The 26377-nt window shown below is 39.8% G+C and overlaps 4 protein-coding genes and 1 long non-coding RNA gene across 15 annotated transcripts; 2 read left to right on the top strand and 3 right to left on the bottom strand.

Moving 5' to 3' along the window:
• The first annotated feature begins 433 nt into the window (after positions 1 to 433).
• On the top strand, positions 434 to 10074 carry ZnT86D (solute carrier family 30 member 7). 6 transcript variants are annotated; one of them, XM_086987851.1, is made up of 8 exons: positions 434 to 910; positions 2670 to 3271; positions 5864 to 5965; positions 6304 to 6505; positions 6913 to 7033; positions 7256 to 7426; positions 7879 to 8186; positions 8381 to 10074. In XM_086987851.1, the coding sequence occupies exons 2-8, from the start codon at positions 3123 to 3125 to the stop codon at positions 8543 to 8545; spliced, it is 1218 nt and encodes a 405-aa protein (XP_086843977.1). In that variant the 5' UTR covers positions 434 to 910; positions 2670 to 3122; the 3' UTR covers positions 8546 to 10074. The 6 variants fall into 6 exon arrangements, with proteins under 6 accessions (XP_086843977.1, XP_022660481.1, XP_022660479.1 ...); XM_022804746.2 differs by having other exon boundaries at positions 436 to 910; positions 2670 to 3267; XM_086987852.1 differs by lacking the exon at positions 434 to 910 and adding an exon at positions 923 to 1482.
• LOC111249075 (uncharacterized) lies at positions 6624 to 12564 on the bottom strand. Of its 2 annotated transcripts, XR_015326961.1 has the most exons (4): positions 12168 to 12564; positions 10892 to 11148; positions 7829 to 8140; positions 6624 to 7045 (listed from the first exon to the last, which is right to left on the bottom strand). XR_015326961.1 is itself a non-coding variant. In XM_022802416.2 (2 exons), the coding sequence occupies exons 1-2, from the start codon at positions 12267 to 12269 to the stop codon at positions 10927 to 10929; spliced, it is 324 nt and encodes a 107-aa protein (XP_022658151.2). In that variant the 5' UTR covers positions 12270 to 12563; the 3' UTR covers positions 10729 to 10926. The 2 variants fall into 2 exon arrangements, 1 of the variants encoding a protein (XP_022658151.2); XM_022802416.2 differs by lacking the exons at positions 6624 to 7045; positions 7829 to 8140 and having other exon boundaries at positions 10729 to 11148; positions 12168 to 12563.
• On the top strand, positions 10963 to 19841 carry LOC111250075 (ATP-dependent RNA helicase DDX54). 4 transcript variants are annotated; one of them, XM_022804719.2, is made up of 9 exons: positions 10963 to 11089; positions 13605 to 13814; positions 14137 to 14513; positions 14733 to 15048; positions 15176 to 15517; positions 15722 to 15922; positions 16085 to 16266; positions 16432 to 17007; positions 17366 to 17618. In XM_022804719.2, exons 2-9 carry the CDS (start codon positions 13608 to 13610, stop codon positions 17535 to 17537), a joined length of 2373 nt encoding a protein of 790 aa, XP_022660454.1. In that variant the 5' UTR covers positions 10963 to 11089; positions 13605 to 13607; the 3' UTR covers positions 17538 to 17618. The 4 variants fall into 4 exon arrangements, with proteins under 4 accessions (XP_022660454.1, XP_086843974.1, XP_022660457.1 ...); XM_086987848.1 differs by lacking the exons at positions 10963 to 11089; positions 17366 to 17618 and adding exons at positions 12566 to 12771; positions 18023 to 19841; XM_022804722.2 differs by lacking the exon at positions 10963 to 11089 and adding an exon at positions 12566 to 12771 and having other exon boundaries at positions 15851 to 15922.
• Mtpbeta (mitochondrial trifunctional protein beta subunit) lies at positions 18208 to 26216 on the bottom strand. Of its 2 annotated transcripts, XM_022804743.2 has the most exons (5): positions 26089 to 26213; positions 22341 to 22382; positions 20111 to 20347; positions 18816 to 19840; positions 18208 to 18590 (listed from the first exon to the last, which is right to left on the bottom strand). In XM_022804743.2, exons 1-5 carry the CDS (start codon positions 26144 to 26146, stop codon positions 18555 to 18557), a joined length of 1398 nt encoding a protein of 465 aa, XP_022660478.1. In that variant the 5' UTR covers positions 26147 to 26213; the 3' UTR covers positions 18208 to 18554. The 2 variants fall into 2 exon arrangements, with proteins under 2 accessions (XP_022660478.1, XP_086843976.1); XM_086987850.1 differs by lacking the exon at positions 22341 to 22382 and having other exon boundaries at positions 26089 to 26216.
• Positions 23403 to 26082, bottom strand: LOC147756228 (uncharacterized). The gene is made up of 2 exons (XR_015326963.1): positions 24802 to 26082; positions 23403 to 24289 (listed from the first exon to the last, which is right to left on the bottom strand). It is a non-coding gene; the product is annotated as an uncharacterized LOC147756228 (long non-coding RNA).
• Positions 26217 to 26377: the final 161 nt, after the last annotated feature.

Below are 26377 nucleotides of genomic sequence, written 5' to 3'. Positions count from 1 at the left end.
CAGACGCGCCGGAGCTAATTGGGCGCTACCTTGCCGACTTTAGAGTACTCAAAAAAGATTTACCCCATAATCCATTTGCAATCTAGATATTACACACCTCGCTGGATGTAACCCAGCGCTGAGAATCCGAATTTGCGCTACTGGCCCGCCAAAACCGACACAGTATTTATCAAACTGAAACGATCTATGATTTGGAGCGAAGTGACACACCGAAAAGGCACTGCGGTGCTTTAGCCAGTTGGTAGACATGCTTCGTAACACACTAGTACAAGTTACGCTTTGCTCATTATTGGGTTATTTAAATAGCTTAAAAACCTCGTCCGAATCTTTTCTGCTCAAGGATTGCGAACGCTGCAAAATATTCCAGACAGAATTTCGATGAACCGCCCCGTCCAGTTTGATGTTATCGAGATCATCGTCGCTGTCTTGACAGCCGCATTGAGTGTATGAGTTTTCTTATGCATCTATTATTGTGTGTCTGTTTTGGTTTCTATCGTCGCTCACCACTCAAACCAGCGTTGCTGTAAATCGAACAGCAGCTGTTACGGATATATAGCGACACACTGATCCGTCGTGTATCCGGAAGGGTGGGTTAGCTATCGGGAGAAAGCGAACGACAAGAATAACAGAACAAAGAAAGTCTTCTCTTCGTGTAAAGAATCTCCATTGTGCGCAGATGTGCAGTGAGTTTATCTGAGTGTGCATGCGACAATCGTTTCCTCTGTGTGGGTGGACAGATCGGCAAAGTGTACGGCGGTATGCCCTGGTGAATTTGAACATAAACTGGCTGCCAACTCTATCTAGCCACAACGTCGATTGGCACGATGTTGCCAATCCACATTGACGACAAGGAATACAAATATCGCAGTGGTCCAGGCCGTGTCAAGGAATGGTTGCTTCACTGGATCAGGTGGGTTGAAATGGCCGGCGAGAATGAAATATCAATTGGCTGGCCGGAAACAGGCAACATCAGGGAAGTACCAGAAGCAGGTGCACTGAAACGTGGCGAGTTCAAGTTACCCTGCTGTTGGAGTGGCAGCAAAGGCTAGCGAATAGCAGACATGATTTCACTTCTACCGTCTTAATTGATACTGCTCTTGCTATCGCCATCGATTGGTTACTGTCTTCTGTCAGACATGGCGGTAGGGCTTGCCGAAGGCAGGTTGAGATAGAATTTACCGCTCGTGGTGACAAGGTTAATTCGAATTAATGAGACTGGTACTGATGAAGCATCGTTTCGATTATGTAGTCGGCTCTTTTTGCAGAAGACAATGTTTGGCCTTAGAAAATATATTTCTATCAAAATACTGGCCCGATAGTTAAGACACTGTCACTAACTGACAACAAGTGGTAATTATTTGGTTCGCCGAGATTGCATAGGGTACCCATTTGGTGACATAGTGATCGTGTGGCATTACATGCGTGCAGTGTAATTATAAGAAACAGGGAGTACCTACTCGTGCCGTGTTTTGCAAGTATACTGTAAGTTCATACAGAGGCTGTTGACTAACTTGTAAGTTCATAGAGAGGCTCTTGACTAACGTATATATATGGGAGAGGGGAAGAACAACAAAGGGGCTATCAAAAAATCGTTTGGTTTATACAGTACCTGATTAGGAGTGTTTGAGAACAAAAGTGAAAGACTATAATTCAATTTCAAATTAATAAAGAGGTATGAGTAGCTGTCGGGTGTTACTGACACGAGCACAACTACTATACTGTAACTAAGATAAGAAAATATAAATCAATTGGCTATATTCGAATGGAGAATAATTAATAGAAAACATTGAGCGTCTAGAACAGAGAATCAAGAAAGTTCCTTGATCAAATGAAAGTTTTAAGAAATACATTGATATAAGTAACCACAGCTGATGTTAAGTCACTGATGATAAGTAAGAGTGGAGAAATTATATTTTATTACATCCAACCACTCCTGCAGTCACTTAAGTAAGGGGCCGTCCCCGAAAGGGTACAACGAACTACAGTTCCGACAATGACGATACAAGATTAGAGGGTAACAATTTTTCGCTCACGCCTCGGGCTAACGCGTAAGTCAGAGTGGATAATACAGATAATTTGAGTACAAAAGTTATTATCGTGATTAAAAGAACAATCCATAAAATATTCTAATTATACAGCTATAATGCACGCGCAAGCATAACGCGTACGCGCTGGTGTCCACTCGACTTAACACCACGCACATTTAGCACACAGTGTCACCATAAGGGTTTTATCCGTCTCACAATTATTTGATGAGAGTCAACGAATCAGTTGTTCAACGGCGTTTCTTCCAAAATCGCTCATCCGAGGTAACTGTTAGTGCCCGCAGTCACTGAAGTTGTTGAGGAATGGTCGGTGGTGCCGCTAGTTTTTGGGCTTGTCAGGGCGGCTATAGATGTTACCGAATCGATTCTGTCGATTACATCTGGGTTGCCGCGAGTGGACCGTAGAAGTGTGCTGGTACGTCTATTCTATGCACGTAAGAGGGATCGGATATTTATCCTTATGTTGAACTGAAACATTTGGTTGAACAGGCTGGCCATCGGTCTCGAATTATCGGAACTGCAATTTTAGGTGTCATTTGTCTCTGCGTTCGTTGAAGAGCAACCACGTGACAGTGTACCATCGGCAAAAGTGCTAATAATTATTATTCGGAACATTGGTTGCAGCTGAAGATTGACGGCTTTCGTTATCCGGATGAGCGTAAGAAGTACATGGACCGCGCGACCATCGATACGCTCAGCTTGGTGCTGTCAACCACAGCGACATTTGCCCGTGCATGAAGCCTCGTCTAAAATCCTATTTGCACCTTATTGATTACCTAACCGGAACGCCTTAGCTGCGAACGTTGCCTTCAAAGCCATGGTCATTCTAGAATCCAGAGACTAAACAACGTATATGTCGTACTGGAGCGTTTTTCCGCAACTATAGACCTCAGAACGGGGCGCCAAATTTTTCAAAGTGCCATCTGCATTTTATAGAAAAGCTAGTGTACCATAGTCCACGGGTTCGTCTTGTAGATTTTCCACTAAATAGTGTTTGTTGACAGAGTGTTTCCTGTTTCTTCCGTGACCTAGTGATCTAGCAATGTACTCACTCCGGGTTCTTTTTGGAAGTTTCTAATGAGCGGTATGAAACATCTGGAATGGCTATTAGATCCATGTAGCGTCGTAATGGTCGTCTCATCGGTACTGCCGTTGACCAACGATGCATCTACTATGCCTTTATGTTTATGTCCCCGATTCCTTTTACTGATTGGGCTAAAATGTGAGTAAGTATCTCGTTTGCTCGTTCACATTAGCACTTGCTTTAAGATATATGTGAGAAGATTAGATGTTGCTTGATACCCAAATAAATAAAACGGACCTGTCTTTTAAGCTGGAAAGCAAACAGGTGAACTCGCCATTACAATCTGATATAATTAATGCAGTTTCTTGGAATCCTTCCAGAGGGATATCTGCAAAAATGTTTCCAGAAAACTTAGCTTTGGACCGTCAAGTCCATCAGCTCGTCCTTTCTGTTAGATATAAGTCAACTCTTCTAGACGGAATGTTACCGGTAGCATACCGTGTGACAACAAATGCTGGGCTGGCATTAGGGCCAGTCGTATAGGACAACTCCCATGCACTAGTTTAACCACGACGATACAATCGTAACGCAAGCCACAGACGCGGACGTACTGGTTCCGCTTATATTCGTAGTTATAGCAGAAACTTGAAAACCATGCGCATATCGGCTTCTGTATGATGACCAGCAATGGACATTGAGAGAATAAAACGAAACTCAATTTATTATTCATACATTTAGTAGAAATAAAATGACAACAATTATGTTAAGTAATTGCGAAAGGCCATGTAAAAAAAGCAAACCGGAATACGGAATACTTTTCCGCAGTAGGATGCTTGAAAGAAAGAACCTATTATGAATGAGCTGTGCAAGATAAATACCTAAAGAAACCCTGTTGAAAGAGTAGAATAGGCAGACATCTTGCAATCAATTGTTGCAGACATTTTCAGCCCATTCTAGCTGTCAAAACTCTATCAAACCTCGCTTTTGGCTGTACATAATGCTAAACATAGTTGGACAGCAACGTCCCATATTGACGATTCGAAGCAGACGATTAAACCTAGCTATCCTCGTCAAAAAGAAAACAAATAGCTTTTAATAACCCAAATAAATATATTTTATGTAATAATGCCATAACTGAAATCATATACTAAAATATAGCGTAGTTAAACAATTCAGTATGATCTTTATGCCACAGTCAACCTTCGGAATACTGCGTAGTACAGTATAGAAGATGACGTTGCTACGCTCGCCAGTGTGTCTTACTGTTTGTCGATTGAGCCTAGGCAACCTAAAAGTTACGTATCGTGTCCATTGATGAAGGTTGTTTCACTGGTGCTCATACACGTATGGCATACAAGCTCCAGCAGAAGTCGACCTAAAAAATGCCTGCGGACGCGATTGCTGACGGGTTGACGGCTTAAAATTAAGAATTTCACTTGGTGCGTTAGCATTCGCTGAACTGTTACTATCAAGAGCCATTTTCATCATAGAAATCGGAAGCATTTTAAATAAATTGTATATACAAATTATAAGATTTCCAAAGGATTCATCACTATGTATCATTTCATTAATTGCGCCTTTTTGGTGCATTAGAAACCATGTGTATGTAGAAGAAGACTTATTATTCACTGTCAGATAAAAACGTCAAGGTGTTTCAGTTGGACTTGGTTGTTTATTTTTCATCTGATTGGTTGGTTGCTGCTCGCTTAGATAAAACTAAAACCTGCTTTGAATTTGCCGCGTCATTAATTATTATTTGCCGCGGCAATTAATCGTTCATGTAAAATATGAATAAAACGACAGAAAGAGCAATTATGGCTGCATTAAAAGTTCTGCTTTCCCTTCCCCTTCCCGTCAGTTTTATCAGTGACAATTTTTGCTATATTAATTAAGGTAAATACATGAGTAAGTAGAAACTGTTCCGCTATCAACTATTTGTAGTACTAGGTATATGGAGACATCTATTAGTTACGTCTGTAGCGTCTTTGTGTAACTTCCGCAAGTAGTTCGACTATTTCTGTCGTCTTAAGATTAGACCCGTGTACAACAATGAAGTAAAATATGAAAGGTGATTTTGTGCTTACTATGCGCATAACGATTTCCTGTACTGTCAGTACTATAACAAAAAATAGCCTAACACGAAAAGCTAGTATTTTTTTTTATATTATATTGACAATGGAAAAGCTACAAAGACACCCAGGGCTTTTGAAAACTATAGCGCTAACGGTGAACGGTGTCATAACTTCCTTGTTACATAAATCACCAGGCTTTCTGCAAGCTGAGTGGAAAGGTATATTTAATTATGACGCAGCTACAGCTAGTAGCGCATTTTATAGACAAACCGCCCATGATTATTTCGTGGTTGCGTGAACAACAGCCCTTCGCGGATATATAGAGCTGCAATTTTTATAAAATTGATTGCTTAAAACAGGAGCTAAAGATATCCAGATGTGTACCATTATTATTAGACAAGCGGGACGATAAGATCTTCTTCAAGTCTTGTGTATATCTCTGCAGTAGTTTTTCTTGTGCCAGCGTACCGTAGCATGCTGATTTTACATTGATTTTTCTTTGAACCAGTGACTTTCTATCCGAGAGAAAAATACGGCAGCGCCTGTATTATTCTCGAAATACGGCAAATCAGTTTGATTTGACTATGTTACGGTAATGATTCCGTGTGATCGTACAGCGAACACGGTAGATGGCGTCCCCGCTGGAATGCCGAAGGAACTGTTTGGCAATCCAAGTGTTTTCTGCAAGGTTCGTTCTTATGCTATGCCCTGTCTCTCTTCAGAGTCGTTCTCTCCGATCAGGCTACAAGGAATCTGTTCCTGTTCCTCTGTATCAATCTTGGATTCGCCTTCGTTGAGCTCTTCTACGGACTGTGGACGAATAGGTGAGTACCAGCATGAAATAAAATATATATAGAAAAGTCTGAATGCTTGGAGTCTAGTTCAAGCTACTAGGGTTCACAGCGTGTACCTTTTCGTCTTTAAGTTACGTAAAGAGAGACGATCATCTGCTAAGAAATATACGTGGAAACTATTGTCGATTACTAGTATCTACTAAGGGACTGCGAAGGTACAGTTGGCACTTAAAATTTGCTAGGTAGAAGTAATTACTACTATACGTGAAAAGTTAATGTAAGTTGTCTTGACTAGCTTTTGTGCATCTAACTTCTATTGCTGGCATTATCTAATTGTAGCTCATATTATCCCTACTCAATTTTGGCAGTTTGGGTCTGATTTCGGACTCATTCCACATGTTCTTCGATTGCTCGGCACTTGTAACCGGCTTAGTTGCGTCTATTATTATGAAGTGGCGACCCAATGAACGATTCACATTTGGATACGTACGGGCCGAAGTGTTGGCAGGCTTTGTCAATGGACTTTTCCTCGTGTTCATTGCATTCTTCATCCTTTCAGAGGCCGTTGAAGTAAGTAATTTTGTGTTTAGTTGTATTCTGCGTACAACCACGATAACTCACTTTGGTTGAAGGAAAAGCTAGCTACTTCAAATATATGTAGTGCAAGATGAATACCACTGCTTCTGAATAGTTTTTCAAACATTGAAAGTAGATATATTTTTATTACTTTAATTATGTACTATGCTTGCTTTAAATGCACAAACGCTATCCCGTTATCCTATGTATCATGTGTAGAAAAGCTGTTAGATTTTACTTCAGGTAATTTTATGGTCGCTGTTTGGCCAAGGGCGGCATACAGCACTTAGTAATTTCGTTTTAATATTACTGTTGTTTTGCGATGCTTAAGAAGTTAATGGGTAACACATTTCTAATAAGAGGTATATGCCGTTCTTTCATCTTTTCTTACACTACTATAGCGGCTAATGGAACCTCCAGAGGTGAAACACGAACGTCTGTTCCTGGTCTCCGTTGCCGGACTCTTCGTGAATTTGATCGGCATCTTCGCTCTCAACCATGGAGGTCACGGCCATTCTCACGGTACGGCTGTTGCTATTAATATAGCCAAATATAATATTAACAATAAACAAGATATAGAAAACAGTCACATACTTCAGGCTTCGTAATAAATAGTCTAATAAACTTCGTACTAAGAATACATGTAGAGAAGGTTGTTTTAAGCAGAGTTAATGGGTTTTGGTTGGCGTTGTTGTTTTTATTGCTAATGGTGGCGTAGCGCTATTACCTTCCTTTCTTATGCAGGCAGCAGTGGGCACGGTCACTCACATGACCATGGACACGTTCACAATCATGGATCCGTTGACAAGACAGACAATATTCTACTCAATATGGCTGGAGTAGGCACAGGCCATGAAAATGGGTTGCCTTTAAATGGACACACGTCTCACGGTGGTCATGGCCATAGCCACGGAGGTAATTACAAAGAGCTCTCTATTTTCCCATCAAACATTCGTAGCTGCAATTTCTCATTCATTACTTACGCACGCAATGGCAGAGTAAGAAACAGAGCCAAATAACAGGTCGTGTCAGACATACTTTTTTTTTCGGTCATATAAGGACTAAATTTCGCGAACACATACTTGCCCTTCTCCATTTTACGACCTATGCTTAAATATTTTCACGGCTAGTACTGTCATTAGGCATTTTTTCAGACGACTAATTTTCAGTACAAAAGGAAGTGTGTTTACGCCCGGATCTACTAAATCACTTGACGTTTCATTAGGTGTACCGAGACAAATACAGCAGTTGTACAGAGAGCTGCCAACTAATCAATGTTTGTCCAGTAATTTTAGCTAAATATGGCAATATACATACCGTGTTGCCGTTGCCCCTGTTTTCTGTCTGCGTTTGCTGTGTTCGATCAGGTTCCTCCTGCAGCACAGGAGTTGGAAGCCGAAGTCAGTTAATGCAAGGTGTGCTCTTGCACATTCTGGCGGATACGCTTGGTTCTGTAGGCGTTATCGTCTCAGCCTTTCTGGTGAGCCAGTTCCGTTGGATGATTGCCGATCCCCTCTGTTCGATGTTCATTGCTATACTCATCTTGATCAGTGTTTACCCACTCCTAAAGGAGTCCATTTCAGTTTTGATGCAGCGAGTCCCACATGCACTTGATGGCCAGCTGCAGTCCTGCTTCCAGAGAGTTAGCGCTTTAGACGGCGTTTACAGTGTACAGGTAAGGCTTACGTACAAGCATTACCCGGAGGTTTGAGTTCTTCGAAATATATCTATACGAAGTGCGGCTAGTAGTTACTAGTAATTTATAATAATTAAATAAGTATATTTTTAAAAAGTCTACAATTGGTCGCTGCAATGCATTGAAATGCATTCCTTTCTTAAACTCAACTGTACGCCTAATTCTTTTTTCAGGATAAGCACTTTTGGACGTTGTGCAGTGGTGTTTACATAGGCAACATGAAGCTGGAGGTCGCACGAAGAGCCGATCTTTCTCAAATTCTCAGTCATACACAAGCCATCTTCAAACAAATTGGCGTCGACAAGCTCTATGTACAGATGGAGTACGCAGCAATGTAGATTGATGAGTTGAGTGGTTGACACAAATCAAAAAGTCTAAGTAAATAGCCTGCTAAGATAATGTTGTGGTCAACAGCGCCGTTGCCGCTGGAACTCGTCCAGTGACAGGTACGATCTTTCATCATCGAGGTGAATGGCCCCGGCTACCGATCCAGTGTAAAGAACCGAACAACTAATTCTTGTAGGAATGTATGACACTGTTCGATCTGCTACAGCTGCCGGTGTGGTTGGTATTTTCAATGCAATATTGACGCAAAAATGGCGGCTATCCAGGCTAGAGTGCTTGTCCGCCGCTTTAAACGAATGTACAGGAAACGCTTAGATGTGACCCAACCATCCTGTACTGGTTGACGTTGCGAACACTTGCTCATGACAGTGAATAACTGGATTTCATATTGAGTGTATTCGTAAATCACACCTTTTTCCATATGTCGTGTGAAAAAATGCACATGGTAACAGATGTTAGTTACGACTTCACGTGGGTAACTAGTAACTCATAAAGAAAATAGCGGAAAAGACGAATTTAGTGAATCGTAGAGGAAAAACAAAAGGAGGATGAGAGAGTCACTGAACATTTAAGGAATGAACATTCTGTGTGTAGAAGTGGGACAACAGAAACGTCGAAAAACTGTATAAGTATTGTCTACCATATGAATTTGGCGGATTAGCTAGGTTTTTTTTTGGCTGGGCTAGATTATAGCTAGCCTTGATCAGGCTGAATCAGTACTGGATCAGTATACAGCAGTATTCGATCTTCCTTTGATTCTACCGTTCGGGGCGCAAGATGGATTTTTGTTCATAATCTTTCGTAAGAGTATTAGCTAGGTGGAGTGATATTCATAAAGCAAATCACCCATCGGTCCCAGTAAACAGAATGCTATTGAGTCATTGCCTTGTCTATGAACTGCGTAGCCGAGCGTGCACACATTGGTTGTTTTGCTTTCTATATCAGGCAGCAATAGAGGAAATCTGTATTGTACATAGTTTCAGTCTAAAGCCTATTAAACGACTTCTAGCTTCTAGTTTCTTATTCCTAGAATATTTTTATTTTAAGGTGATATCTGGTGGAGAAACAACCATGGTTTATACGCAACCATAGTCGTATGATGAAAATTAAATAAACCAATACATTCATAGGAGACATGACATTTAACTATATCTTAATTAAATATAAGAGGGAGGAATCCAGTCGTTCAGAAATGCAAAATATAGTACACACAGATCTGTTATTAAGAGATTTATAATGTCTAAAGCATATATATATATATATATATATATATATATATATATGGAAGGTAGAAACTTATGTTAGGACTGGGTAATTGTAATCAGAGTGATTGTGCGAATGAGTACAGGTTGGGTGACTATATGACAGACAGACAAAAGGATAGGGGCATGAAGGGCAGTGCGTGGGTGTGAAGATCAAAATGATTCGCGAGCACGCTAGAGCACAGAAGGGTGTACCGAGTGTGCAACAAAACCGAATAAAGATGTAAAATAATAAATGTTAATATTTTCATGTATATAAATGTAATTTTTATTTAGAGACATATGCATGCGCATGCAACTAACAAAGGTAGCAGATTGAAAAGATGCTTTAGATATTTATGTCTAGGATGCCCTTAGGACCGCAGTGAGATGAAAAGGACTTTGGTGCACGTAATGAAATGTGAAATGATCCAGCGCATTCGGTGGACGTAAAGGTTCTTTGATTCATTTGCTTACGTCTAACCGCTCCTAATAATAAATGTTAATATTTTCATGTATATAAATGTCATTTTTATTTAGAGAATATGCATGTGCATGCAACTAACAAAGGTAGCAGATTGAAAAGATGCTTTAGATATTTATGTCTAGGATGCCCTTAGGACCGCAGTGACATGAAAAGGACTTCGGCGCACGTAATGAAATGTGAAATGATCCAGCGCATTCGGTGAACGTAAAGGTTCTTTGATTCATTTGCTTACGTCTAACCGCTCCTATGCATGTGACCACGTTTTGAATGTTATTATTTAAATGACTGTTTCTATGAGTAAACCATTCTACTAGTTAGAGACACCGACTTCACTAATACCGTATATTGTGGGAATCTCTTATCTCGTTTTATTTGATCATCCCGTCAGGAAAACAATTCTTCCCATTCACAATGGTGTACCTCTAATTAAACTGTTAGATAGCACTGATAAACTTAAACATTATATTTATTACGTACATATTATTAATGGTATACACAATGATTCTTATTCTCATAGTAGTGCTTTCCAATATTATACAATGAATTACATATGTACAGTATGTACAGTATATCCATTTGTTGGTCACATGGTGTCGTGTCACTATATTTACCAAGCTGTCTTGACAGGCTTTACTGGCACAATCATTTAGGGTCTTGGTGTCTCCTGTCGCTTTGGAGTGAATTTCATTCGAGCTCTTTTACGACCCTCGTCATTTTTCGCCGCACCACTTCCATCCTCAGTCGTTCCGGATGCCTGCTGTTGCAACTCCTCCATTTGTGTACGCCTTTCGACTACGGAGTGTATATGCGTAAGTTCGTCGAGCGTCCTATCTAATAGATTGCAAAAGTCCATGGCGTGATCTTTGTCCTAGAGAAAATCATGAGATAAGGGTGCGGTATATCCACATGAGTTTGAGAAACGTTTAAGCACTAAAGGTTATCGCACAAGTTATTTGCATTAAAATACCTAATTGCTTGTTGTAGCCAATAACTTTTTTAAGGATATCAAAATCCTATACAATGAATAACACGATCCACACAAACGGTAACTCACATTTAACGACTCCAATGACTTCTTGTTTTTGGTAAAAATAATTCTAAGCTTCCGTGCAGAAGTAAATAAATCACGCGTTTTTCAACCGTATTGTTGCTTTTAAAGGCAAGTACCATACGTAGGCTGACCAGTTATCATGATAACCAACTAATTTAATGTGAAAAATGTCCAAACTAAACGTACGATCTGGCGACAGTCACTAAGCACTTTCGAGTTTTTTATAAATTCTTCAGAAACACAGAGTTTCTATAAGGGTCATGTTTTGTACTTGTTAGTGGCCGGTAGTAGTTTTGGCTATAGAACTCTACTTCGCTGTACAAGTTTCCAGAATCTTGCGTACGTCACGTTTCACTGTGCACAGCTCAACTGCTTAAGCTCTGGAGGTAGTAACGGTAACGCAAAATATATAGTTTCCTAAAAGCATTTTGTTTGTAGTAAATGGAATTGATTATGTAAACTGGTACGCCTTTTACATCCTCAAAGGATCATTGTTCTTGATACACCCGCTGTGTTGCTACTGTGGCGTGGATAGCTAAACTTGCGGTTGAAAGAACCAGAGTCGCTAGTTAAAGTACCGCTATAGACAAATACTACACAACATATGCGATCAGATAAAATTTGGGAATCTAACCGTCGCCTGAGAGAATCCCATTCCAAGTACAATGAATCGTTAGCACAAAAATATGCATTAAAACGAACTAGAGCATAACTCAAAGCGATCTCAATGTTCAGAACAGATAAAACAGTACGAGATAAAGACCTCTAAAGTCTAACAAATAACAGTAAGTAGCGTGACAAGCAAGGTTGCATTGAGATTACCATAGGTTACTCACCATATCAGATTTAACAGCTTGAATCATTTTAGGCCACATTTTGAGGGCATCAAGTGGCATTTCACTTGAAACAGGAGTCTCAGGATTCATTGCGTCTTTCATGCCCTATTCAGACACTGGACGGGTCAGTTCACTTGTGTTGATTGTCACGAAACGATTTCGTGCTACACTGTTTCTGATAATAGTTTACCCTAACACGCACAACCTAGTTAAGTATTTTGAGCTCACGAGAATTTTTCAGCTACCAAAGATTCTCGAAAGATCACGAGGATCTAATCAAACCTTCACCTGGCACGATACGTTGTATACGACAGCATATGAAATTAGTATACAACGACACAACATCGGAATGTGTGAACAGTCTGACCATCCGATACACACCCTCCGCCAATTTGCAGCAGAAGTTCCGCGTATTAAAGCACGTGCTTACGTTGTTATTTCGACTGGAATAGTGAACTGAAGTTCATGTGATGCATATATCCTGTTAACGAGTGGAAAAGTGTATTCATTACTCCAATTATTCAGCGTTGTATCCCTCTATACAAATATGGAGAAGAAAAAGTATCTGAAAAAGACAAAGGGGAGGGAAAAAGCATCGGACAAGGTTAGAAAAATAATTAAATAATAACGTTAATGTAAGTGTCACTTCTACTGCTTAGTTTGGTATCTTATGTAAAGGACATAGGTTATTCCAGTTGTAACTAACATTAGTTCTGGTCATAACCAGAATGACAGGTGAAGTGTTTTTTTAATTTATTTCATTGTCCTGTAATTGCCTGCTATATCGTTTACTCAATTTTACTAATCACGCAATAGGCTATGCCTTTTTTCTAATATTCCCTTTATGTACTTCTTCGGTAGTAGAAACTGATATATAATGGCGTAAATATCTTGTGCGCTGAAGTAGATTTAAGCTAGCGTTGATCTGCTTTTGATGGCCGCGAGATTTAGTGAACGCTGATGATTATTTAGGCGTCCGCATTTTAAATCAGGCTTTGCTACCAACATTCTTTGATTAAATAATATAGTATGAAAAGGTCACTGGCAAATAAAAGGTATGTGAAGAAACTAAAACTTGTTGGGAATAATTAAACCAGTGTTACTTTAAGACTACATAGGTATTGTGTATGATATGGTTTTTTGTGAAGCTCCCTTACGCTTTAACTTTTTTTTTTATAAGAATTAATGCAATTTTTTAATTTAGTGGCAAGCAGTCTATTTCCCAATGTTTGTGTCCGATTTTTAAATACAAGAATGAAAATTTGGATTCTTGTGTCCACGACCCAGCTGGTCGAGATAAGATAACGCGTAACGTCAGTCAAGATAAATTTTAACCTTGACACTGAAATAATCATTCAGATTGATTTAACTATTAAATGGTTCATTTCACCTCTCTCCTCAGTTCAGCTTTTCTAACATAGAAATTATGTTCCACAGGAAATGGAAATCGACAGCGAGATGCTTGAACATCGATCCGAAGTAAACGAGAATTCCGAAGACGAAATGGAAGGATTTGAAGCAGAGAAGCTGCTTGCAGCCGTATCGAAAAACAAATCTGGAGGATTCCAGGCACTCGGCCTCAGCCACAATATCTTAAAGGGCATTCAGAAAAAAGGCTATAAACAACCAACGCCTATTCAACGCAAAGTACGCTATAATTCAAATTCAAACATGCCTATTTTAAAAATACGTTCTGTACTGTTTAGTTTGTTGGTCATAAACACGGGTTAGAGGCGTGAGCACAGTTAATGTAAGAAGTGGTTTGCAGGCGAAGTTGACCACTTTTTTGTTTCGTAAAGGTAAATTTCCATCACCATTATACTTTCGTGCACATAGATTGTGACGCGGTAAGAACAATTTTTTTGAAATTTTGTGATTACGAGTATTATGTCTTAAAGTGCCCCCCTTCCACCGTAATAGCAAGGCTATAGTTAGTTGTTACTGAACTCCGTTATCATCTATTTTATAGGCGATACCAGTAATTCTGCAAGGTCAAGACGTCGTCGCCATGGCTCGCACGGGGTCCGGAAAAACGGCCGCCTTTCTCCTTCCTTTATTCGAACGCCTGAAGGCGCATTCAGCCGTGACCGGCGCAAGGGCTCTCATTATTGCACCTACGCGAGAGTTGGCTGTGCAGACTCATCGCTTTTGCAAAGATCTAGGAAAGTTTACTGATCTACAAAGTGTAGTTATTCTTGGAGGCGACGCACTTGAAGATCAATTTGCGGCAATGCATGAAAATCCTGATATTATCATTGGTACGCCGGGCCGATTACTGCATCTCATTATGGAGATGAACCTTAAGCTGAAAACAGTTGAATATGTTGTATTTGACGAGGCTGACAGGTAAGTCTACTTCGTGCAATGACTCAAACATTGCGTATTATATGCGGAACGAAGAAGTCTCTGCTTTTAGTATCGTTTGAGAACGATATTTTTAGTTACTGTTGAAGTAGGCTATATATTCGTGTGCATGCTTGAGGAGAATATATGTTCGTACAGATATTTTGTTTGCTCATGTATGCTCTAATGAATCTAATAGATACTAATGAATATTTTATGAAGGTTATTCGAGATGGGATTTCAAGAACAAATGACAGAAACCCTGAACCGGCTTCCCGACGTTCGCCAGACAGTACTCTTTTCGGCAACTTTACCCCGACTTTTAGTCGATTTCGCCAGGGCTGGTCTCAAGGATCCGACTTTAATCCGCCTTAATACCGACTCCAAGCTGCCAGATACACTTAAAACGGTCTTCTGGGTGATGCGAGATGAGGATAAATACCCCGCAGTCATCCATCTCGTTAGGACACTCTTGGAAAATAAACAACTAACCGTTGTCTTTGTGCCTACCAAGCATCATGTTGAGTACCTAAAGGAGGTGCGTTACGTCCACGCTCGATATATTTCCTTTAAAAAGTCGTTGATGAAATGGCCTGTCCTTCCGTCTTTAAAACAGGATTCCAAAACTATTTTAAACGTTATGCGGGGATTTTCGATAATTTCAGATTTTCGAGAAAGCAGGTATACCGTGTAGTTGCGTGTATAGTTCGTTGGATCAGCAGGCACGTAAAATAGCTGTAGCCAGCTTCAAGTCAAAGATAGTTCGCATCATGCTTGTGACCGATGTAGCGGCTCGAGGAATTGATATTCCGTTACTGGACCACGTCATTAACTTCAGTTTTCCAGCAAAACCAAAGCTGTTTGTTCATCGTGTAGGTCGAGTTGCACGGGCCGGCCGGTTTGGAACGGCGTTCAGTTTCGTGAGTCCTGATGAGGCAGCGTATCTTCAAGATCTGCATCTCTTCCTCGATACCCCACTTAAATTTAGTGACGATAACATGACTGAGGTTAGCTTCATAGAGTCCGCTGTGCGTTTAGCTATTATCTATAACCGCAATGATTCAGTAACGGCGAATATTGTTTATAGGTTTTAGTCTCAACAGTAAAAGCACTAACTTTCAATTAAGATAAAATTTTATTGAATTTTTTTCGAGAATGACATGAGGTCAAGAGGACCAGTAAGAATCCAGTTTATTTCTTCTTATTTGAAGGATGAATCAGGTGTGACTGGTTCAGTGCCTGAGCTTGTTTTTGATGAAGAGCGTTCGTTTCTCGATAGTCTGCATAAGACAAGCGTCGAACTGATGAACATGAAACGGGTATGCTCTAATGCATTGCAGCAATACAGGAAGTCACGTCCGACCGCGTCTGCGGAGTCCAATAAACGCATGAAATCCCTTCTCAAAGAAACGGTATGGTATAGTCCACTATTTGGGTTAAACAATAAGCCTAGAGAGACAAGCAGGTCTGTCACCTAAAATCGATTTTAATGGATACGCTTGTACGATAGAAATTAAGAATAAAATTATTTGCGTATTATACATGGTATTAAACCTACTGTATTCTTGGGTTAGCTTCCCTTGCATCCGATTTTCAGGAAGGACTTAATCGATTCTGCTCGAGAAAGTATGATTGAAGCCTGTAAGAAGTTCAAACCATCGGCAACGATTTTCGAAATTGGCAACACGGGGAAAACAGACGCTGCGACAATCATGAAGAAAAAACGTCAGACCCATGATACTCTTATCGAGAAAATGTGTGTTGAAAATGATCTTCTATCAGTGCTTTTCCTTTGCAATCTGTAACAAGAGTAAGAATATCTGTGATTGTAACAATTCGAAGTTTTATTGAACTACTCACAAACCATCTCCCATCTATTACTGATAGGGTTTAAAATTAACTAGCGACTCTTATCGCACAGGAACTCCGACGAAAAAGAAAAGGGCTCCTATAAACTAAAATATGCTGAACCTCGACCAGTAAGTACGCTCGAAGCTGCCGATGAAGATGTGATTTCGAAAGTGTTTGCTGAAGCTACAAAACATCGATTACTGAATGTGAAGAAACGCGTTAAACCTGATAGTTTTCGCGATGAGAAATTCTACATTCCGCACGTGCCTTCAAATCACCATTTTGAAAGGGGTCTCGGCCTTGACAAGAATTTCAGTCGCGAAATACAATCTGAGGTGCTGGATTTACTTGGTGAAGACGTTGATGATATTCGTAAGAACAAAAGACAGATGAAGTGGGATCGGAAGAAGAAGCGCTTCGTGCTCGACGATGATGGAAGTGATCCCAAAAACAGGAAGATTCGAACAGAATCGGGCGTTTTAGTGCCAGCTTCGTACAAAAAAGACCTGTATAAGCAGTGGAAACAAAAGAACAATATTGACTATGGCGCCACTTATAATAGCGACGAGGAGCAGGAAGGTGATATGTTTGGAAAGCAGAAGCTTTTCCGCAGAGAGTTGGGCGTCAACCAACGCTTCCAGCCCAAGTAAGTATATAAACATTGCTAACAGCTTGTGTGGAAATCATGGAAAAAAAACGCGATCCTAATTTATAAGGAATAATATATATAAATTAGTTTGCAATGAATAGGAAGCAATGATTGAAACATGTGAAGATACTGTACCCTATCGGAGGTCGGAAGCTCCCGAAGCGCCTGTTTAATACAAGAAACAGATACATTTAGGCAGCCACAATAATTTTTCACTGTGCAAATTGACATCAATCTACTAGCATAGTAGTTCGAAAAGTAACTTGCATAAAACTTATATAGTTTACGTATCCGTGTGTTATTCTTATAATATATAAACTGGAAAGGGCAATAATTACGCTGCACCGCGTTTCAGGCTGCGACGTGTGACAATAGACGAGAAAACTGGTAAACCTGTAAAAAGCGAACTGAAACGACCAGAAGTAATTCTGAAGGAACTTAAAAGAAAGAAAAAGATTAAGTTTCAACAAAAAATGGCTAAAAAGAACAGGGAACAAGGAACGAGACGGAAAAAGTTCAAAAGATGAATTGCATTTCTGCAGCATCAATTTGTCATATCAAGTAATCTTAAAAATAAATATAGTGACTAATTCGTTCCACATCGAAAACAGTTGCATATTAAATTTTTAGAAATTTTAGAAATAAATTTTTTTGTTTGCCGTAAATACGATCGTTGTTCTAAAAAATCACCCCAAAGTACTCTGTATAAAGGTTTTAGGACTTTAGGTTTTTTAAAGGACTTAGGTTTTAGGTTTCATATCATAAGTTGTCATCAAAGACAGAAAGCTACACGCACTTTTCCAATGCGACTCCTACTTACAAAAAATACAGTTAGCAAACCTAGACGTCACCGATAAATATATAAAATTATTTTTCATTTTTAAATAATAAAAGAACTGTTTTTTTGCACTAAATTGTTCGCAAATAGCTATCGTTTTATGTATATATCTTGGCGGTAGACCAACAAAAATTCACAGTTCTACGTCCGATACTGCCGTTAAATCTGTTTCAGGCGACTGGCTTCAGTCAACATGAAACGAAGTGCAGTAACGCTCGGCTTTGAACTAGGCCACCTCACGTGTCTTACACGCTACCATTGCACCATGCAGAAACTTAGCAGTACATTGCTAATCGTCAAGCCTCAGATCACTGCATAATGTTAGAAACACAGAGCACTAAAAGAAAAAAATGACCCAGTTGTATCGTTCCTTCAAACCCCATGCGGTACAATTTATTATTACGTCGTCACTTGCTGTTTGTGTTGGCTGTGTCTGTATGTAAAGCGATGTCCTCCTATCGCTATAAAGTTTGTTTTTGGTGTATATGTTTTGTTTGTATATACATTTTTAAAAAATATTTGTAACCGGCACCAGCCTCGTTCATGCGAGTGCATCACTAATAAGAATCAAACTAGTCTTTATTGTTTTCACGCCGATATCATGATTGCGCCAAACAAAATTTATTCACCTTGTTTCCACAACTAAATTTATCGCCAACGACTAAATTTATATTGCTACGTGCGACGAGTTTGGTGCGCTCCATTCTCAATTAGGGTGCTTCTCAACGATCATGGCGTGTCCCTGTAACAAACAAAAATCAGTGTTCCAAATCAGTATGGCTGCTGCGTCTTCCATGGAACTACTGAGCAGCGGTTTGGAGCAACTTTTCAAGTTATGCCGTACAGAAATAGTAGAGGAAAAAGACATATACAATAATAATAATACGAAAGATTATACATTTGGGAAGGGTCTAAAGCTTGACTAAAAAAGGTTTTGTTACTGTTTTGAAACTTCTAATAAACATACGTGTCCACCAGCTGCGCAGGCCGCTAAAACAGCAAACTGTCCGCCTTCTTTCTCCAATCGGTTCGCGCACGTTGCAACGAGGCGAATACCCGTGGCCCCGAATGGATGTCCAATCGAAAGTGAACCGCCCCATGTGTTAATCTTTTCCATCGGAATAGCTCCGAATGGAACCTTTCGTTTCATATGTTCCTTTGCGAAGTAGTCGCTCTCCATCGCACGAAGATTGGCGAGCACCTGCCCAGCGAACGCTTCGTGGATTTCGAAAACCGAGATGTCTTTAACTTTTAAACCATTGCGTTCGAGAAGAACGGGAATACTGTAGGCAGGACCAAGCAGCAGCTGGTCCTTGGGGTCCTGGGCGACGTAGATAAAATCACGTAGGTATGCCTTTGGCTTGAAACCCATAGCTTTGGCTTTTTCTTCAGCCATGATGAGACAGGCGGAGCCTCCGTCGGTAAGGAATGATGCATTGGCTGCTGTTACGGTCCCATAGGGTTTGATAAACGCCGGTTTTAGTTTCGCTACTTGCTCAGGGGTTGGCACCCGAATGCCATTGTCACGGCTGATAGGTTCCTGTTCTTTGGGCAGAATCACTGGCTCGATATCCCTTAACAGGCCCTCTTTGGTCGCCTTGTCTGCGAGTGTATGTGAGCGTATAGCAAACATGTCCTGATCTGCACGCGACACTCCGAAAGCGGCAGCTAAACGATCACCCGAGTGACCCATTACCTCGCCTGATGTGAACTCAGCAACTGCCGGGAGTTCGGGAGCGAGCATGTTCGGTCGAAATCTCGAGGCTAAGCTCAGTTTCTTCATCGGCGTTTTTGCCTTATTTAGGCCGATCATGAGCTTACGCAACTTGCGCGAAAAACGGATTGGTACATCGGACAGGAACTCGACCCCACCGGCCATTGCGACATCAACCGCGCCGAGTGCGATGTGACCCATAGCGGTTGTGATCGCCTGATTTGCCGAGATGCAGGCCATTGTCACGGTGTGGCATGGTGTGCGATCAGAGAAACCACCTGGCAACCGAAACATTCGCCAACAGTTTCAACTATTATAGAAAAACCTTAACCTTTAGATCAACGTATATTTGGTATTTAATTGCGACCAGAATAAGGATACATACAAGAGCTATTGCAAAATGATATAAATAACCAAGACCATACCAACAAAATGAAATACGTTATGTTCCTTATGATGAAACAACTACAACATCTCTTATCAGTTCAGTTCGCATTTCCTCAACTATTCGCAATAAAAGGCAGCCATCGAACGGATCAGACTGTTACCACAAAGCGCTGCTTCTCGCGCCACATTGCAGGTTTTAGGTTCGGCGATAACGGATCCCGAAACAATGTACTGAATTTCTTCCTTGGGAATTCCGGTGCGCCTGAGCACCGCCTGGAAAGCCATACGTTGAAGATCATGTGGCATCAGGTCATTGTAGTTCGTGTTTGATTGAAGGAACGGCGTACGGGCAGCTTCGACGAGTACAATGTTCCTCGGGCTTTTGGCAGGGCCGTTAACTGCAAAATTAATTTAGCTCTATTATAGCTCATATACCATGATAGACAATTAAATCCAGTTGTTATTACCATGGATAGCTAGGTGAGCGAAGTGTATTCGTCCAGATGCTAGTATATGGCACTACTCGTCACATGTGATAATGCGACGACGGCACCGTGTCGTAACCTTCGTAGCTTTACTCGAAGTTTTAAATTCAAGTCGTTCAGAAACAGATATCGTGCACCCGCCGAAAAATAAATGGAGAAATTGAGCATATCGGTAAATCCATAAACATATTTAACAGTGGGATTGGATATTTATAAAATTAAGTATTAACCTTTAAGGACTAACTTTAAAAACGCTATACCAATAATTCATAGATATATAATACTGAAATTAAAAATTCAAAATAGGTTCCAAGATGCCATATGCTCCTGGAATTCACATTTAACTGAATATAGTGAAAAAACGTTAATTCGATTATATTTTGAGATGGAAACATCACGATCACTGTCATCGGTCTATATAACAAGCAATTCCGTAGAAAACATCACACAAACCCATAGTGACCATGCTGTCGGAAAACTGAGATAAAAATGTGGCTTCATTTAAAAGGTGACAAAAATGGAACAGATATTATGCTAGCAACCTAGTTGTAACCGATAGATATTAGCCTAAGGTCCAGAGACCAAGGTTAAGGCATCTGTTGTACGATAAAAAAACTAAGTCCATAGTCACAAGTCACGTTACATTACATCAGGGTAGAATCTGTCATGATTAAAACTATTTCCGTAAAATCTCGTTAGCCTGGCAGCACTGTGCCTAAAGACCTGATGCTCATCAGACGCACTAAGTATCCGCACAAATTAATTGCAGTGCTTCCCACTTATCCTCAATACACCACCGAATTACACCATCGAATTTCCACAAACAGCTTTAGTCTACTTTTTAGTCGCAGGGAGTTTTACTACAGCTATGCGTTTGCCTTTTCATCAAAATTGTTAGTAGATCTGTTTATATTTCTACAGAATAATTTTTTGTCCTAGCAGAGAAGAGGCCCGCTTAAAGGCCAACCTAAATCGCCGCTATCAGCAACAAGTCAAGAGCCATCCCGATCGTACTGTGGAGTAGGAACGAGCAAACCATAAAGTGCATTCGCTGAGTGACATTCATGTCGATGCGCTCACACGAATGGCCCAACCCCTCTTTAATTACCCCCCATTTATCACTTCTACTGCTGAAGAAGTAAAGATTGTAACTATTACAGTTACAATAACTACTACTTTATCCATAAAGACTCTTGAGAGTAGTGGTGACAGTAATGATGGCCCCAGTCGTAGTTCGCCGAGTAACAGTCATAGACCAGCAGTAAAGCCATGCTAAGCTGCGTGCTAGTGCTGCGACGGTCACTGCCTTCACTCTAGGAAACGCCTTAGAGAGAAACTGTCCCTTATTGTTCCCTCCTGGAAATACTGGCTGCGTTTTTCCTGACCCGTAATCTCAACGTCTTGGGCCCTCGAAAATACCGTGACAGATGCGCCGACATCCCGCCGGCTACCTGTTGATAACGCTTTCTATTACTGAACTCGAATAGGCTCTGACTGAAACTGACTGCCGTAACAGGAAGATAAACTTATTCGAGAATAAAATAAAATAGGATATGTAGCTTATGTATTGAGCATCTGTCTCTCTTCGTCTCATAACTAGATCGTTTGACCTGAAAGATCAAAATGCCTGGGGCACGTCGGAGAACATCTATCCAACAATAACGGTAAAATTAATGGTATTTCTTTAATTTGGTGTCGATGTATATTACGTAATGATTTATTTGCTGCCATATTTCTATAAGGAGAGGCAAGCTAAAGTGCCAATATACGAAAATTCCGAATATGCAGAGCATAAACATTGTTGCATTCTCGCAAAAAATTGATCATGATGCTACATCGATATACGACATAACGAACATGATTCATTACACACGACAAATAGACAACTCATTGGCATTATACTTACGTGTCTTGTAGCTCTGATTCCGTTGCTGCACGCGGGTGGCGGCTGTGGAAATAAAATTATAAATTACCACGAAGCAAAAAGCTCACAAGAATATAATGACTCATAATAATAACTCAGCAAAGACATGTCGACAGGAACGCTCACGAGTCTTCTTTTACATATATATCTATTAAATCTACTTTAGATTTTAGAATGAAGTTAATGTACTCAAAAGACAGCTGGAAAATTGCCACATGAAAAATAAACTGAAATTTATAATAATAACATAGGTGACGAGGGATACATTCGGCTACATGTACTTATGTTGGGATCCTTTTGATGGTCAGAAACTATTATACACCTAAAGTTACTACACACAGTTATACCGCCGACACAAGTTAGCTATCGGGTAGAAGAAAACTAACCGATAGTTCATGGAAACATCAATGTTGGTATACGTAGCAGGATTGAAATATAAATTTTTATTTGTGCAATCTGTCATATCATATCGTGTGCTTTTGTCCCTATTAATTTTTCCCGACAAGGTATTCATCTTCAGTAAACAAGGGCACACGGCGTGGGCCAAACTAAATCTTCGTCAAAAATTGTAGTAATTAGACCAGTACAAAAAATACAGAATAATAATAATTAAAATCACGTGGCCACATCTGCCCTGAGATCGATACGCTCACGACTGCCCGTTATGAGGTCGTGACGTATATGCCCTAGATGGAGTGGTATCATCCATAGTTATTTTTCAATATGACTAGTCATGATGAGTTGACAATAACTCATTCTACAGATTGAATAAGATTGTAGTATTTTAACAAATAACTTATTCTATAGATGGAGTAGGACTGTAGTATTTTAACAAATCTACCAGTATGAAAACCCGCATTACTCTTCAAATTCTGTCAACATAATGTTAAGAATGTCGCTTTAATCAGCCTGCTATTATAGGCGCTACCTACAGAGTACAGAAGCGTTCTAGGAAGGCGTTTATTTACCTATGTACTTTGTTTTGTAAATTACGTCTGCTTATGAAGAAAGCAGTCTTTTGAGCAAAGAAACTGCGACAAAAAATAACGGTTGAGTGCAACTCCTTATTGTGGTATAAACCCACAACATACTGTTTATTTCCGTCAGAACAAAATAGTCATGTTCTTATTGGTAATAGAAGAATCAGCAAATCGACATGTGATAATATTTAGATTGAACAACAATCAAGTCGTTTCTTGATTGAATTCTTCTATGTATGATCTAATACCCTGATTGTTGTATACGCGTTTGTTGTTGAAATACTACACTACAGTACTTTTAAATATAAATAAAAAAACAAGCAATTTGACAAATTTACTGGTTAATTAGTACTGACATATATAGCACATCATCCTCATATCAGTCTACGACGCGCATCTTTACTTAATACTTACACGTGTTGCATTTTTTTCGATGAAGCGGAAAGATTTAACGGGATTTACCCATTAAAGTTGGTACATCAAAAGTAAAATATTTGTCGGTCAAAGCAAGGTAAGCTCATTATTACGGCGCATTATCATTCTGTAATTGCGTTGGATGTACGATTCTAAACGAAATCATGTATGGTACCTTAAATCAGATATTACGAATTTGCTGCGTTGTTTAGGTAAGCTAAACAAACCGTTCAGATGAAAAACACCTCATATGCTCGAACCATGCTAACGCTATGACGAGCTCCCATATGTTTTTCGTTTCGTAATTACTCGCGCAACCTGCCAGCACAACGCTTGATAGGACTTCAGCGTCATCATCGGTACAGGCATAATCAAATCGTCTGTCATCAAAATCCTTGGTAGCAGTGGAGCGGTGTAAACGCTTACTATTTTTTTGCCGCAGCTGCTGCTGTTGTGGCCGCCACAATCAACAGCTCAGCTACAAGATGACTAGTCGCCAGAATGTGTTATGCAGGTCAATCGTGTGTGCTCTGCTAACTGAGAAAATTGACACTTGATCAGCGAAGAACTGGGAGTCAATGAGAATTTTCCCGTCAGATTAAAGATTAACCACAAACGAAACCTGTGACACCAATCTTATTAATCGATCGAAATGATAAAAGTCGTTGATTCACGTGCTGATGGATGGATGGAAATGAACGGAATATAAGTATATTAGGCGACAAGTCGGGTAAAAATCAGTAAGATACTTCCACGTCCATATCACGCATAGATAGAGTTCTTTAACCATAACTTATGTGAGGGTCGCAATGCAATACGATCATGATTTTAATGATGTCACATTGGTTATACTACGTTACTCTTTAATTGGCTAATTCGTTGGTTAAACCGAAAGGATGCTACCTTAGTTGTTTTATGAAGAACGTTTAATAGTGTAATCAGTTGAACAATACAAACTACTACAAAAGGGTCTTTTTCACAAATGCAAGGAACTAAAATGTTGACACAAACAAAGCATGATGGGCAATAGAATCTTATAAAATAATTACCAGTGATGTAGGTGATACCGACTTGGATAGATTCACGGAAACCAAAGTGAAATTATCTAGGCTGGTTGATCTATCTCTCTGCTATTATAACAAGTCTTGGTTAGCTGAACGAGGTCCCCCTTAACACAAACAGAAAAAAAAACTTTGCCAAGTAGATATTCGAGAACCCTGCATTGCATTCGCATTCGATTTAAAAACTAACGATTTTTTGACCCTCAAGAATAGCTAATTCAGATTTTCTGGGTACCCTATTGTAACAGCATAATTGAACAAATTAGGTGTGCTGTGAGAGGCACCTACTAGATTTTAGCATAGAAGCTATTTTCACATATGAAATCAATTTCGTCATCGGTATACTTTATAATAATTTTTCAAAGGTCCAAAATTATTATAGCGGCTGCTCCCGTGAGCTTTAACAGATCATGATATAAATCATATGGATCAGAAGCAAATTATCCGGAGGCCTATCTAATATAATGATCAGAACGTAATATGACAAAAATATCTATTAGATTTATCATTGCAACGAGGAGAAGAACTGTGGCTACCTATAAAGTACTACCAACTATGTGAAATTGTCGAAATATTATAATTAACATTATAATTAGTTTCTAGCTTTGAGACAATTGAGATCAACGAATGGTGTTTTCTTTATAAATTAGAAGATTTTCGTCCCTATTAAATGCGCGGTGAACCAGCGTCTGGCTAGTAACAATAAATATGTCGATATTAGAAATAAAATTTCCGCGTGCAGTAAATGTACCATGACATGACAGAGCATGGATTACACTGCTACACGTATCACAATTATCATATAATTTTGGATTTTCCTAATTTTTCTGGGTTTTTCTGGTTATCCGCGTACGCAATTTTTATTATATGCCGACACTGAAAGCAGATTCAGAAGACCAGTCACCTCCCCGGCAGAAAACAGTTGATATGCTGTTAAACACCAATATACTCACCACAGACTGCGAAAGTGACGTTGCTTCCAATTGACACTAAATTCCGCAAGCTAGATCGCAAGTACCTTGTACATGTTTAAAAGTTTTGAGAAATTTCTTCTCGAATAATAAGAATCTCAAAGAACTGATCAGGCAGGACATGCTAATCGTGTAACGCATTAGTAGACGTCTTACGCGAGCCACCAAGTTCGTAGTGACTGCGAAATATACACCAAAGTCACTAACTGTGGCCAAACACCGTAGAGTGTATATTTTCACTCAAAACTTGGTGTATTACTTGAATATATGATTACTAGATTTAACTAAACGTCGAGAAACTTACCAATTCGGACGCTAAGCGTCCTAAAATTGCCAGTTAAACGAGCCGGGAGGACGGACATGCTTGCTTCACAGGACCTTTTTGGCGACTAGAAAAAACGACCAAGTTACAGGAAAACGGTGATTTAGCAAGTTTCAAATAATGCTCGACTTTTGTATGTATCATGGTCGTGGCCTCCAAATAGTTGATATTTTAATGAAACTACATGCATCCTGACTTAATTTTTGTTATATAAATTATTAACAGGTCACGAAACTCGGTATGTATATACATTTTTTTTTCTAGCTTGTTG

Source organism: Varroa destructor, unplaced genomic scaffold (genome assembly GCF_002443255.2).
Source record: "Varroa destructor unplaced genomic scaffold, Vdes_3.0 BEIS01000004.1, whole genome shotgun sequence".
In the NCBI taxonomy this organism is placed as follows: domain Eukaryota; kingdom Metazoa; phylum Arthropoda; class Arachnida; order Mesostigmata; family Varroidae; genus Varroa; species Varroa destructor.
This window is presented reverse-complemented; position numbering and strand designations above follow the sequence as displayed.

What these genes read in the sequence shown, in the direction of transcription:
- ZnT86D (XM_086987851.1), top strand. Translation starts at nt 3,123, where the DNA reads ATGAGCGGTATGAAACATCTGGAATGGCTATTAGATCCATGTAGCGTC. An exon ending in AGGTCACGGCCATTCTCACG is followed by an intron (nt 7,034 to 7,255) that starts GTACGGCTGTTG and finishes TTTCTTATGCAG; the next exon opens with GCAGCAGTGGGCACGGTCAC. An exon ending in ACGGCGTTTACAGTGTACAG is followed by an intron (nt 8,187 to 8,380) that starts GTAAGGCTTACG and finishes TTCTTTTTTCAG; the next exon opens with GATAAGCACTTTTGGACGTT.
- LOC111249075 (XM_022802416.2), bottom strand. Translation starts at nt 12,269, where the DNA reads ATGAAAGACGCAATGAATCCTGAGACTCCTGTTTCAAGTGAAATGCCA. An exon ending in AAGCTGTTAAATCTGATATG is followed by an intron (nt 11,149 to 12,167) that starts GTGAGTAACCTA and finishes GATTTTCTCTAG; the next exon opens with GACAAAGATCACGCCATGGA.
- LOC111250075 (XM_022804718.2), top strand. Translation starts at nt 12,715, where the DNA reads ATGGAGAAGAAAAAGTATCTGAAAAAGACAAAGGGGAGGGAAAAAGCA. An exon ending in GGGAAAAAGCATCGGACAAG is followed by an intron (nt 12,772 to 13,604) that starts GTTAGAAAAATA and finishes TATGTTCCACAG; the next exon opens with GAAATGGAAATCGACAGCGA. An exon ending in ATGTTGAGTACCTAAAGGAG is followed by an intron (nt 15,049 to 15,175) that starts GTGCGTTACGTC and finishes CGATAATTTCAG; the next exon opens with ATTTTCGAGAAAGCAGGTAT.
- Mtpbeta (XM_022804743.2), bottom strand. Translation starts at nt 26,146, where the DNA reads ATGTCCGTCCTCCCGGCTCGTTTAACTGGCAATTTTAGGACGCTTAGC. An exon ending in GACGCTTAGCGTCCGAATTG is followed by an intron (nt 22,383 to 26,088) that starts GTAAGTTTCTCG and finishes TTATTTCCACAG; the next exon opens with CCGCCACCCGCGTGCAGCAA. An exon ending in GCGAGAAGCAGCGCTTTGTG is followed by an intron (nt 19,841 to 20,110) that starts GTAACAGTCTGA and finishes TTCGGTTGCCAG; the next exon opens with GTGGTTTCTCTGATCGCACA.